Raw genomic sequence first — 14972 nt, forward strand, 5'->3', positions numbered from 1 at the left:
TATTACATGAGAATTCAGTTAGAATTTTAGATTAATCTGGATTTTTGCCACTTTAATATTTTTAAAAGCTCACGTGCATAAGCCAGGTAGTCCTTTAATTATGAGGTTGTGCTGTGCTGCTTCATTCAGACTACGGCTTGGAGGTCTCTGTGTTTCTGAGGCTTCCTGTTCTTCTTCCTCTCAGTTTATAATCTTCCTCAGTAGTGCAGACTGGCTCAGCCACCACTGAGACCCCCTCCCTCCAGCAGCCGCTACCACTTTTCCTCCTCCTGTGTTTGTGTCCTCATCAGTGCAGGGTAAGATTTCCTATAACTAAGGCAAATGCTGCGTGAGTTCTACTGAGATCTCGTCCTATGATGCTGTCCCCAGGACCGGAAGAAGTCGTGAAACTAACTTGGAGGGCTAGGTTTATAGCACTTGGTATAATGGCATTCTAAGCACACCAGGTAGATAACTGTGTATGTGATGATAGAGAGGAAGATGACAAGAGAAAGTCATTTTCCAATTTTAAGTCTTAAAAAAAGTAATTGTATTAGTCTTTATTTATATTTTAATGTATTCTGTCCTTCAAATATACACACACATACACACACAGATATATAATTTGAATTGATTGGCTTTACTTTGTATAACATATTTTATATCCTTCAGTAAACGTATTGCAATTTCATTTTTTAATTACCAGAGTCAAGAGTGAAACAAACTTCAAAGCGAATTAGATGAGCGTGTAAAATTCTATATACTTGAATGTATACATTTTTCTTGATAAAATTAAGTTAGCAATTTGTGGAGCCTACAAATTATTTGGCTGTCTCCACCCCCAGGTCCACTTGCTAGTTCTTTCATCACAATAACTACTTTAATGGAAAAACTCAGTTCTTAGATCAACCCGGAATGCGTGTGGTTGAGAACTTACTGGACAAGTGAAATTTATTTCTTCTACTCTAGTGATCAAAAGATTAACCCTTTGCCTTCTACATTCTAATTGTAACCATTCAGAAACAAAGGGGTTGTTTGTACATGGAAAAAAATGAGGGGTTGGGCCAAGTGTAATTTTGAAGGAGGTAGCAATCATTGCACACATTTTTTTTCTTGTGTTGCAGGCATCTGTAGAGGCTTCTGGTGAAATCGCGTTATGCAAGACTGGGTTTCCTGAAGATGCTTACAGTGCGGTCTTATCGCAGGATGTGCATGAAGGACAGCCTCTTCTCAATGGTACTATCTCAAAATATCTATGTGTGCATACAGTGTCTATGCTCTTGAAACAAAGTAGCCGTTAAACAGTTTCTAAATCAACTCTGCTGTAACACTAGCATGAAATTTTTCACAGTCACTGTAATGAGACTGTAGTAACCTTATTTTAGGGTTGCAGAAGAGCTCATGAATCTCTCATGTACGAGACTGGAAGGGTCCTGATCTCTTGAACACTTCACATTTCTTCCATTTATAAAGTACAGTGGGAACCATTATACATCTCTAATCTTTACTTCTCTGCTTATATTTCACTTATTTTGAAGATTAATATTTACTGAACATCTGATTCTAATGGTTATAAAATTATTTACAGCAAAAATTCACTTAGTCTTTTGAATTAAAGAAATTATTACAGCCCTGACTGGGTAGCTTAGTTGGTTAGAGTGTCATCCCAGGTTCAATCCCTGGTTAGGGCACATCCAAGAAACACCTAATAAATGCAAAAATAAGTGGAACAGCAAGTTCACATTTCTTTCTCTCTTTCTCCCTCTCTAAAAATCAATTAATCAACAAAAAATACAGTACTATAATAGTATCTTTTGTAAAGCATGCCAGACTTTAACATTTAGCTAAATTATAATGAACAGATTTGGCAGGTAAAGACTTGAGGCAGGAGCCTGGAAATGCGTATTTTTGTTATGACATTGTTTACTGAAGTTACTATATAACTAATTTGGTTGTGGCATATGTGGATTTCAAATATAGCACCATTTATTTAAATATGGATCAACTTCATTATAGTTATCATATGAAAACTCTTGCCAATAAATCTAGCTAAAACCTGAAATAAAACTTGAGTGTCAGAAGCAAAATTGCAAAGCCCCCTCTGTTACCTCTAATTGAAATCACATAAAATGTTGGTTAGTTGCATTTTCATGGGTTTATATATCATTACACACAATGTCATTGAAATGTGAAAGCAAGAAGAATTGATTAGTAAGTTGTATTTAAATTCTAATTCCCCACAAATTGTGCATACCTCTGAGGTTGTTTTAGAGAGCTGCTTTTAGAAAATCTCTACAACCTCAACTAATTAATTTACACAGGGCTCTACCACACAGCCTTAATTGAAGTGTCTCTCAGCACTGACAAACTGCAGTGGGACAATACTTAAGAATACCATAGACAGAGGACTTTGAAATGAGAACGGCCTCTTTGCCACTAAGGTTCTTTGGTGCAGGTTATGGTTTTATTTTCATTTCTGTTCTAATTGGAATTTGCTCACACCTATGTGATCTTTCTAAAGTTTATCTTTTGTAAAGACATCTTCCTGTCCCTGCCTCATTACGTGGTATTTTAATGAGGAAATAGTAAATCAGTCCATCTCAACACTGAATCGCAGTGTAGTCTAATCTACACTAGTGAGGAACGGTTGCCAGGATAGAGGTTTAATTCAAATCAAAGTGTGAAGATTTGGTTACGCTTTAATGTGAGTCTTGGAGTTCTGCATGTGTGTCATTTTCTTTAAATTTGTAAATAATTATGCGGCATCCTTGGACCTCTGTGACCTATAAAGATGATTTGAATGCTGAAGAAAAGTACTGATTTGATTTTGTAGAGTAATTCAGACAGATTAAAAAAAAAAACGTCTGAGGAAAGTTATTGCAATTTATTTTTTAGATTCATTTTTTTAACGGATAATTTCTTCTAATCTCTTTTCCGAAGAACTTGAATTTATTGATTGCAAATAAACATATGGTCCGTCAGCAGAAACCGAGTTAAGATGAAGTGCATTGGCTTGTTAAACAGTTTCCAAAATGAAAGCCTGTTTTCTAATTATTAGGGAATGCTGGTGACAGGAGAAATTGGGCAGAGCTGCTTGCCAAAGTCTTTTTGGTATTATCTGTACACTTCGAATTTTGCTCGCGTTTAAATTAAATGTGAACGATTGGTAATTCTTTGATTTGGTGCTCTAGTTGTCACTGCACTTAGCCGCTGGTAGAATTTTTAAGGTTCAGTTGTGCCTGGTGTTTACCGTTTTTATATTTTAGCCTTTTAAAAAAACCGTTTCTTTCATGACACTTTTTTTTTCTTTTTCACTCATACAGCATGTTAAAGGACACCAGCACCTTAAAGCTTAAAACATAAACTTCAAAATATTGATTCATAGGAAAAATAATTTTGTTTGGAAGAACATTGACTGAGGCTCTTGTGCTACATCAACATTCTTTTTTACAAGAGTGTTATCACTTGTTACATTTCACTTAGAAGTGTGTGTGTGTGTGTGTGTGTGTGTATGAGGGATCTACAGTGGGGCCAGCCAGACTGATCATTTTAGGAGTGGCTTTTGGTAGTTTTTAGTGTGTGTGTGTGTGTGTGTGTGTGTGTGTGTGAGATCTACAGTGGGGCCAGCCAGACTGATCGTTTTAGGAGTGGCTTTGTGACTTAGAGTGTTTAACGAAAGACGTAATGACACCTAAGGAATATGCAGCCACTTCCAAGGCATTTGCCTCATAGTAAGTCTTCACCCAATTAAAGTTGACTTTGGAGTCAAGAGCTATGTTGAAGTTACATTTAAGTTTCATTTCCCATTGATGAGGGTTGAGGAGAGGAGGACAGTGGTCCAACGATATGTATGGTGTGGTTTCATAGGACACATCCCTGGTGCAGTAGACCTTGAATGAAAGTTTAACATTTTGGTTTGTAGATGCCACTAATGCTGATTACTTTTCAGACATTTCAGTAACAATCTTTGTGAAGGTGCTTGAAAACATTCAGCATTAGATGGAGCCTTTATAAGGCGGTATTTGTTGTGTCAGAAAAGCTGTCTAGAAGATGCATAAAATATAGATGCTGAACTGTAGTTTAGAAAGCATTCCCTTCTCCCTATCCTTCTTTTATTTTTTTGCCATTGTAGTGACCTTAATAGTAGACCCAATGAACCAACTGTATCCTTCCAGTTTCCCATCTGGTTTCCATCAGTGTGTTGTTTGTAAAATACTGAAGAGGGCCAGTATATGTTGTGATGAATCTTTACATTTCATGTTATGTCATATTGACTGTTACCACTCTCTTGAGAATTGTTTAGGATTTAAAAAATGGCTATGGAGGCCTTTGTTCCATTTTGTTAGCAAAACCAGATTTTGCTTAACTGTGCCTCTATTTTTGTACAGGTTGTTTCCAGTTTTTCTCTCTTACATATAATGCTGCTATGGAGATTCTTTTTTAGAGAACTTTGATTTTTCTTTCGAGATATTTCCTTTGGGGATTTGTGTTCAAAAGAAGTACTAGGCCAAAAGGAATGTAGAGTATGACATTACTGTTCTTTGCATTTTTGTAAGACTCTTCTTTACAGGGCTAACATATGTTAGTTCTTGTCTACGTCCTTATTACCATTTAATTGTATAACGTTTTTCATTTTCCTGTTTCCCCTCAGGTAAAAAAAAAATTCCTTTTTTTATCCTGTGCTATTTTTCTGTGTTTGCCTTTATAAGTTCGGATCAATGTTAAGCATTTGCTGCCAACCTCCTTATTTTTATAGATAAGTAAATTGGAGCTCAAAGAGATTATAAGCTTTTCCCATGATTATATAGCTCTTTAGATTGTTAGCTACAGATCTGGAATTAGAACCCAGGTTTTCTGATTTCTAATTTAGTTCTGATGATGGTGATGATAAGAACTTATTGTGCTGTAATACATAGATGGTAGGGGCTGTGGAGGGCTTACCTAACAGCTGTTGTATGACAAGTTTATGTTAGAGCTGGCCTTCCTTATCCCGACTTACTGTCATGACTTGTATGTTACTAGACATATTCGAGAGCTGGAGGCCATGAGGCACACCACCCATAATGAAGAATAACTTTCAGTTACTGTCACCATTAGTATTTTGTGCATACCTCTTTACAAGCAGAAAAATTTAGGGCTTTGGAAAAGGATATTTAGCCCTTGATATTTAACTTACACTTCACCGAACTAGAAAACTCTCTTCTGGTAGCACATTGCTTGAAAATAAAATAACTGCAATCGTAAATTTTTATTCTGTCACCAGCAGTGTATCTGACACTATAAAATAACTACTACACTGTGACAGTAGAGAGAGGATCCAGGCTATTAGTAGAGTGAATGCCAGAGTGATTTTCCCGTGTGTTCTGCCCCGGTGGTCTGCATGCTTAGACATTTCACTAAGTACACTCCTCCAACTCTGGCCCACATAAATAGCAACTTGCAATTACCGAGAATATTTTCAGTAATTCATTCTTACTCACCAGCTCTGGGCAGCACTTGATGATTATTTTCAACTAGATGGAATTCGATTTAGATTAGTTCACTTACTGATTGAGTCTTGTCAGCATTAACATGCTCGGAGGAAGCTATAGTATGGTATCTTTAGATAACTGTACTGAAATATTTTTTATTAGTTTAGTAGGATTTTACAACTACACTACTTTTTTTTTTTAAATATTGTGAATATTTTTATGTGACATGTATTGCTGAATTGGAAAGCCATCCATATTTTAGGTAGGTCTGCTATGTTAGGGACTTGTATTAATTTGTTATGAAACTGTGGGTTTTGTTTTATTTTGATAAGTCTTTTGATTACTGAAACTGTTTTAAAATATTTGAAAGGTAGGTTTATGAATATCTTGTTTATAATGTTAGCTGTCCCTGTGCACTGGACTGATTTCCAGTTGGTTGTGGCAAAAGCACTGAGTACTGAGCTTGTTCTTAGATGTTGTCAATGAGTTCTAAGGACTTATAAATGAACGGCAGCCCTGTAGATTCTCGGCAGTGGAGAACCTTTTTTTTTTTTTTTTTTTTTTTTTTGTATTTTTCTGAAGTTGGAATCGGGAGGCAGTCAGACAGACTCCCGCATGTGCCTGACCGGGATCCACCCGACACGCCCACCAGGGGGCGATGCTCTGCCCATGTGGGGCGTCGCTCTGTCGCGACCAGAGCCATTCTAGCGCCTGGGGCAGTGGCCAAGGAGCCATCCCCAGCGCCCGGGCCATCTTTTGCTCCAATGGAGCCCCGGCTGCGGGAGAGGAAGAGAGAGACAGAGAGGAAGGAGAGGGGGAGGGTGGAGAAGCAGATGGGCGCCTCTCTTGTGCGCCCTGGCCAGGAATCGAACCCAGGACTTCCGCATGCCAGGCCGACGCTCTACCACTGAGCCAACCAGCCAGGACCGAGACCTTTTTTTTTTTTTTAACACCTTATGGCAGTTTTGTTTTTTAAAAAAGCAATTAAGTACATAATATGATCAATACAAAAACTAAGAAATTTTATTCCTTTTTTATTATAATTAGATTTTATTTAATACATAGACTTTTTATATCCTTTTTGATATATTTTCAGTCCAGGTTTCTTAACATAATGCTGCAAAATAAGTAAGCCCATTTGGGTGGTCACTTTTTAAAATCCCTTGGCAGTTATTTATAGCCTTCAATACTTTGAAGTAGCTGAGGTCTGTTTTCTCACAAAGTAGCAAGCAGATCTGTGTTTAGCAAAGTAAGCCACAGTTCACATATGAAAACATATTAGCAAGAAGGCACCAGAATGATTTAAAATCTGTCTTTCTAATATCGTAGAGCCCCTCTCTCTCTTTCCCATTGAGCTCTCTAGTAAGCGCCTAGTGAAGAGTAGATAATAATAACACTACGTAAGTAAAAAGTATTCAGGATTAGACGATATAAATGCTATGGAGAAAAATAGAGCAGGGAAGAGAACTAGAGAGAATGTGTATTCTGCAGGCTATGCAAGACATTCAAGAAAGGCATCATTGTATAAGAGACATTTGAATAAAAACTGATGTTGGAGACAGTTCAAGAACTTTAGATATCTAGGAGAGGAACATTTAAAATGAAGCGAACAAGTGCAAGGGTCCTGAGGCAGGAGTGTGTCTGGATTGTTGATAGAGCAGCAAGGAGCCTGGTGTGGCTGGAGTGGAGAGACAAAAGGGCAGAGTTGTGGGGAATGAGGTTAGATGAAGTGATAAGGGTAACAGGCCATGCTGTTTTGGCACCTTATAGGACTTTGGCTGTGTCTATAAGAAGGTAAAAAGCTATTGGAAGGCAGAGGTAGAAGGAGGGGTTGGATTCTATAATAATTTATAGAAGTGAAATTCACTTAATATAAAATTGACCATTTTAAAGTGAACATTCAGTGGAATTTAGTACATAATATTATTTTGCAACCACCATCTCTATCTAGTTCCAAATCATTTCCATTACTCTAAAGTAAAACCCTTATCCATTAAGCATTTTCTCCCAAATCTTCCCCTTCAACCCCCAAAAAGCCTTTTTGTGTTTGGCTTTCTTATTTAGTATAATGTTCTAGAGGTTTATCCACATTGTAGCATGTATCAGTACTACATTTATTTTTTATGGCTTAATAGTATTCCATTATATGTGCAATGTATGCATATAGTTTATGATTTGTAAACTATTTGTTTATCCATTCATTAGTTGATGGCATGTGAGGTGTTTTCACCCTTTGCCTGCTGTGAACAGTGCTAGTGTGAACATGTGTATACATGTATTCCTTTGACTACCTGGTTTTAGTTCTTTTGGGTATGTACCTGGAAGTGGAATTGAGGGGTCATAGAATAATTCTATGTTTAACTTTTTGAAGAACTGTCAAACTGTTTTCCACAGCATTTGAACCATTTTATATTCCAGCTAACAATATACAAGGGTTTCAGCTTCTCCCATCCTCACTAAAACTTGTTATTTTTCATTTATTTTGATTGTAGACGTCCTAGTGGGTATGAAGTTGTACCACTCTGTGGTTTTGATTTGCATCTCCCTAATGACTAACGATGTTGAGTATCCTGTGATGTGTCTCATTTGTACATCTTCAGAGAAGTGTCTGTTCAAGTCCCTGGCCCGTTTTTAATTGGGTTGCTTTTTTGTTTGTTTGTTTTTGAGATGTAAGAATTCTTTATATATTCCAGATACTAGACCCTTATCAGATATATTATTTGCAAATACTTTCTCTTGTTTTCTAGGTTGTCTGTTCACTTTCTTGATGTCCTTTTATGTACAAAAGACTTTGTAGTCCATTTTTTTCTCTTGTTGCTTTTTCTTTTGGTGTTGTATCTTAGAATCCCTGTAGTATGAGGTAGAAGTCCCACTTTATTCCCTATGTTTTGAAAATAGGGTGACTAGTTTGATGGATTGAATAGGTGACATGAATAAAAGGAGTCAAGGGTGAGTCTATGATATTTTTTCTGAAAACTGGGAAGGATGTGTCACTGTGATGAGAAGATCAGAAAGTTGTTTTCAGTCTGTAGAGGTGAATGTCAGAGGTGTCAGGGAGACATTTAAATATGGATTTGGGGTTCAGTGGAGTGGGCTGTGCTGCAGAGTGGGTAGTACTTAGTATAAAATAGTAAAGGCATGACCCAGGGTGAAATCACTAAGTAGACAGGTATGAGGAGGAGAAAACTAAAGAAAGAAGAGAAATGGTTTCATACTGAGTCTTGAGCACTCCAGTGTTAGGAAATCAGGATCGAGGGGTAGCTTGAAGAATGAGAAAGAGTGAGAAGGAAGGTAGGAGAAAAGTCAGTAGAGTGTGATGTCTTTGAAGGCAAGTGAAGGAGTGTCTCAAAAGGAGGGAGTGGTCATCTGTGCCAAATGCTAGTGACAGGTCAACTCAGAGGAGGATTGAGATGTCGCCATGTGGAGGTCACTGGTGCCTTTGGTCTGGGTGTGCTCCACCATCAGGTGGAGGAGGGAAGCTGGTTACAGATTGAGTTTTTCTATCAAAGGAAGAAGAGAAGTGGTACTTGCCTAGGGAAGTTAATCAAGAGTATTTTTATAAAATGGGAGTAACATGTTTGCATGATGATGGCAAAGACTCCAGTAGGCAGGGAAAAAGCGATGGTTTGGAAGAGAAGAGGGAATTGCTAGGTCTATGGCGTGTAGTCGACTCGTCCCATGGAGTTCACACGGGACTTAGAAGTCTGTTGGATGACAAGCTCCACAGATGTTTTTATATACCTGCATTTGGGAACCACTCTTTTTTTTTTTTTTTTTTTTTGCATTTTTCTGAAGCTGGAAACAGGGAGAGACAGTCCGACAGACGCCCGCATGCGCCCGACCGGGATCCACCCGGCACGCCCACCAGGGGCGACGCTCTGCCCACCAGGGGGCGATACTCTGCCCATCCTGGGCGTCGCCATGTTGCGACCAGAGCCACTCTAGCGCCTGGGGCAGAGGCCACAGAGCCATCCCCAGCGCCCGGGCCATCTTTGCTCCAATGGAGCCTTGGCTGCGGGAGGGGAAGAGAGAGACAGAGAGGAAAGCGCGGCGGAGGGGTGGAGAAGCAAATGGGCGCTTCTCCTGTGTGCCCTGGCCGGGAATCGAACCCGGGTCCTCCGCACGCTAGGCCGACGCTCTACCGCTGAGCCAACTGGCCAGGGCCGGGAACCACTCTTAACACATTTTGTTGAGTCACTCCTCAAATGGTTTAAAATCCTACCTTTCAGCTTGACGATTTCATTGTCAGCAGAAGGTTTGCTCAACAGAAATGGCAGCTCAGATAAAAATGAACCCTCGTGGCGTTCAGTGACGGGGACAGTGTTTGCACTGCCGCAGCATCCTGACAGATGGCTGTCCCGGCACTGTCCCCCCCCCACTTCCCCGAGGAGCTCACTTCCTCGCAAAGTCTGCTTCTTCTTTGGAGAGCTCTAATCGTTAAGTGGTTTCTTAAAAAGTTTAACTGGAGCATATTTTCTTAAATTTTTACCCACTGATGCCTGTTTCATCTTTTGGTACCACACAGAGCAAATTTATTCTTTTATATTCTGAGGTCAACTATTTTATCATTTTTTTCATTCAACAAGGCTTTTTGAGCATTTGTCATGCACCAGATGTTTTCAGGGAAGGGGCAACGGTGGTCATCAGGCCAGGCAAAGTGCCTGTGGTAGGAACTTCTATTTAAGAGATCTACACATACCTGAACATAATCACCTGGCTCCTTAAACGATTTCTGCTGCAAGCTAAACATCAAACAATGCCCTGAGTGATGTTTGAGCTTCGGGTTTACTTCTGTCTTCCAAAGAGAGGAAGCTGGGGTTCCCTGTGTGGCTGAGCCCATGCCACCCGTGTCCCGTGCGTGCCGCGGAGGCCGTCTTCTTGCCTGTGATGTGGACACCGCACTGTTGGTGCAGCCCAGAGTGGGTGGGCAGTGTCTGCTGTGGCCTCATTCTGTATGGCACTGTTTGAGATTGTGGCTAACTAAAACTCTTGGGTGTTTTTCAGACGAACTGCTAGCCATCTTGAGCTTGTAAAATTGATTTTTTGCATTCATATGTTAGACCCATGAGTTGATTATTTTCCTCAAAAGGCCATTGCTTCAATATCATCAGGAGACCCCACTAGCCACTTGCACACATGGTAACCTCAGGAATCAATGCCAGCACTTATTTTAAATCCTCATGGGGACGAAGGGGATACGATAGCATCTAAAAGTTTGACATAGCTGAAAAAATTGATGGAGTAAACTACTGTTGATATGTGAACATGTAAACAACAGGGTTTAGATCAAATTGGTTAGTAGTTTCAGAATGCTGCTGAAAAATGAATTTCATTTCACAAAAATAAAAATCATCTCTTTTTAGGAATGCTCCCGATCTTATTGAAGTACATCTATAACTGTTTCACAGTCTCCATTTCATCTTGAGAACTTTTATGTCAATAGATGCTTGTCCCCTAAACTGATAGAATGTAGAACAAAGATGGGTTCTTTATGGTGTGTGAAGATCTGAGCACTGTTCTTTTATTTTTTGCCTTCAGTTACTGTTTTGAACTGTGTCTCTGCAGGAGTCTAAAGTTTGCTTCTTTAATTGTTCCTTGTTGAATCTTGTACAGATCACTCCGGTTGGGTTTTGCTCACTTGTAAAGGGGAAAGTCACTGAGACCTTGATCTCTTATCTTTCCTTGTTCAATGTGGACTAAGTTTCTCTTATGGATGCTTGACTTTACTGTCATTTTGAAGAAAATGTCTTATATGCTTTTGAAAAAAATGGAACTGTCTTTGATGCTAATATTCATATTCTTGTGTTGTATCAAGAATGTAATTGAGCGTGCCAACCATTTTTGAAGTCTTTACAACAGGATATGCTTTGTCTGAGCCTCACTCCAGGAGCCAGTCATTCTCTGTGAAAGTGTGTCATTTCTCCTTGGTGTAAGGCATCTGGTGTGAGGAAGTACCCTTGCAGTATATGAATTCATCAGGTTATAATTGCAGTGCCTTTTAAATTGACTGTTACATATTCTACACTGTTGATATAGTCTTATTCCACCCAGGTTAGTTTTTGTTCCTACTGTCTGGATTAAAAGGTACAAGGAATAACTCTTATAAAGTTCTCTAGTTTTTAACTTTTTTAAAAAACCAGTATCATTAATTTTCAGATTTTAGGGTGCTTGAGAGTTACTTTGGGGTGAGCTGGTTAAAATTCCAATTCTTGGGATCCACCCAAGGTTTTAGGGGCTGGATCTTAAGAATATGTATTTTTACAAGTGAACTCCAGGTGATTCTAAGAAAGGTGGTCTTTCACCAGACTTACCTAATTGGCCTGAGTATGTATTTTCATGACAAACATCAGTCAAGTTTAGTTATGTTCCCTCTATGTTTGAATAGTCAAACCCTGCTAGTTCAGATGGATTTTGGAAGTGTTATACTTTTTGTTTGGATAGCTATTACATCTTCCAAAATAGATATCAATGAATATTATGTTAACGATTGATCAGAACACCTGTATACACTATTACTATATTTGTTTGTTTTTAAACATCTGAGTATTTATTTCACCAGATGCTCAAATATGGAGACTATATAATATGTTTTAACGTAACTGCTAATAAATTGAGATTAAGATTCTTTACTTACCTAGTAGGAAAAAGCAATTACAAGCAAAGAAAATGGCTCATAAGTTCCACTTTCAGTTAATTCCTAGGGCTGAAAGCTGCTTCTTCCTGACCCATTCCCGTATTTGCTGAAGGTGTGGTCTGACCAAGGGCATTTCAGTCAGCGGGGAAGCCCCTAAGAGACTGCATTTGATACTCCTCTGACACCAACCAGCCTTCCTGATGTTTATCTTTCATATTGGTACTTGACTTTATTTAGAAGTTTGTTGAATTACAGTTTTAAGCCCTACAAATAAAGCTTATTTGTATTATCATTATCACTGACTTTCAATTCAGAAACTCACTTTAAGTATTCTCAGATTAGCAGGTACTATGAATTTAAGAAAATGTTGATATGGAAATTCTCAGAGTTCTGTACCTTCATTCAACAGATACTTGTTGTGTGTAAGGAGACAACTCACTGCATTGCCTCGGAGAACGCCAGTGTAACACGGATTAGCTGTGGTTGTAGGGGACGTGTTTATAAGTGTGTGTATTCATTTAAATTATAAATATTTCTTTGTTTCATGTGGTTTTGAAGGCCAAATAATGGGCCACCTTAATGAACTGATCAGAGAACTATCTCAACAGAATGGAATATTTGTTTTAATTCCTTTGTGAAATTAAGTCCTGCCGATTTTCCCATTATGCATATACCTATGCAATTATTTCTTCACTCTAGTCACAGATTTGCTGTGGCATCTTTTGTTGACTTGTTGTCTGGTCTGTCGATGCAGAAGACATTTATGAAAGCATCCTGTTGCAGTTCCATTGTAGGAAAATGGTCCCTTATGAGGTGACCTCACATTAACTGCTCAAAGTGATCAAGCCTTAGTGTGGTATGTCACTCCACTCATGATGAACAAATTAATAGATAGCATGAATTCTCAATTCATTTTAGTGCCTCAATCTCAGAGATTTGGTAGTTTAACCCATCTCAAATAATAATTGTAATTTATTATTTTTCAGGCAGCTATTTAAATAAATTAAGCAATTAAGAACAGATTTATTTTTTGTTTTGCTGCTGGTTTATATATAATGCCTGGTGCTCACAGTGTGGGCATTTCAGCAAGGCTACATCGACATGTGTAAGAAGTGCCTTACCTTTGGCATTCAGGACAGTTATTTATAAGTGCATTGTATTTGCATAGCATTTTCTATTTCTTGAGCAGTTTTATAAATTTTATTTTAGCTGCTGCAGACTCTATGAGTCAGGTAGGACGGTGGAGCCTATTTTCACATAATGAAACTGAATTCCCAGAAGTGGAGTGACTCACTTAGAATCAGAAGATTAATAAGTGGCTGAACTCGGTCTGGATACTGTCTTCTGATTTCTGTCCATTGTATGGAGTCCTTTCCGGCCCATGCGGTCAGTGCGTCTCATAAAGGCCACTTCTGATGGAGAACTTTTTGCGTCTTTCACTTTCTTACCCCCTCCTTGCCCACATGCTAGGACTTGCTTGTCTGTGGGGTTTTAAAATTCATGTTGCCAGTCAAGTTACATTTTTTTTCCCCACAGAGACAGAGAGAGAGTCAGAGAGAAGGATAGACAGGGACAGACAGACAGGAACGGAGAGATGAGAAGCATCAATCATTAGTTTTTCATTGCACATTGTGACACCTTAATTGTTCATTGATTGCTTTCTCATATGTGCCTTGACTGCGGGCCTTCAGCAGACCGAGTAACCCCTTGCTTGAGCCAGTGACCCTGGGTCCTAGCTGGCGAGTTTTTGCTCAAACCAGATGAGCCCTCGCTCAAGCTCGTGACCTTGGGGTCTCAAACCTGGGTCCTCGGCATCCCAGTCCGATGTTCCATCCACTGCGCCACCTCCTGGTCAGGCTAAGTTACATGTTTCTTTTCCCATGTTTACCCTCAAGAATTAACTTTGCTCTGTGTCCTTGAGATGTGAGTACACCCAGAATTCTTCTCAGTACTTGAGTCTTGTTGCTCCACCTTTCTGAACTATGATAATTTCTCAAAAGCTCTTAGTTCTGTTTCCCTTGTTGTTGTCTTGGGGAACAGGTAGTTTGTCTCATCACCATCTACCCAGTGTACTTTAAGCCATGAGTGTTTTATACTGAAGATATAGAAATTAATTTCTATAGATAACAATAGAAGACAAGTGTAGCCCTCATAAAGAAGCATCTCTGTTTTGTCAGAATCAGAGGCTGTCAGTTAATTGAGCACAAATATAGAGCTGGAGCTCTTGTTTGCCCCAGAACACTAGTTTTTTAGGGAAGATCTAGCAATGAGAGCCCTAGAGAGCACTAGGACACAGCATATAAGCAAGAGATTTTACGGATCAATAATGATAATAGATTTTTTTTTCTTTATCAAGTGACTTGTATGTGCCAGGCTTTTAGTAGAAATTATCTTTAGTCTTTAAAATTTTGTGCTAATTTTGTGTTACAGAAAGGAAATTCAGATGTAAACAGTTTTCAAGTGATTTTATTCAAGGCATATCATAAGCAAGTGGTGGCATCAGGAGTTGAACCCAGGTCTGTTAGACTTCCTGCTTGTACTCTTCCTAATATACCATGAGGTCCCCAACCTTTTTTGGGCCATGGACTGGTTTAATGTCAGAAAAATTTTCACAGACCAGCCTTTAGGGTGGGACGGATAAATGTATCACGTAACCGAGAAAAGCGTCAAGAGTGAGTCTTAGAAGGATGTAACAGAGGGAATCTGGTCGTTTTTTAAAAATAAAACATCGTTCAGACTTAAATATAAATAAAACAGAAATAATGTAAGTTATTTATTCTTTCTCTGCGGACCGGTACCAAATGGCCCATGGACCAGTACCTGTCTGCGGCCCGGGGTTTGGGGACCACTGCACTACACAACTGATTTACACAAGATATTATTCACCT

The 14972-nt window shown here is 39.0% G+C and overlaps 1 protein-coding gene across 2 annotated transcripts in view; it reads left to right on the forward strand.

Moving 5' to 3' along the window:
- CDH2 (cadherin 2) overlaps positions 1-14972 on the forward strand; it is a 245577-nt gene that overhangs the window by 35394 nt on the left and 195211 nt on the right. For both annotated transcript variants that reach the window (XM_066246179.1, XM_066246180.1), the window contains exon 2: positions 1104-1215. In XM_066246179.1, the coding sequence (XP_066102276.1) occupies positions 1104-1215 (112 nt within the window). The remainder of the gene's footprint in view (positions 1-1103; positions 1216-14972) is intronic.

The sequence above is a fragment of the Saccopteryx bilineata genome, chromosome 11 (genome assembly GCF_036850765.1).
Source record: "Saccopteryx bilineata isolate mSacBil1 chromosome 11, mSacBil1_pri_phased_curated, whole genome shotgun sequence".
In the NCBI taxonomy this organism is placed as follows: Eukaryota; Metazoa; Chordata; class Mammalia; order Chiroptera; family Emballonuridae; genus Saccopteryx; species Saccopteryx bilineata.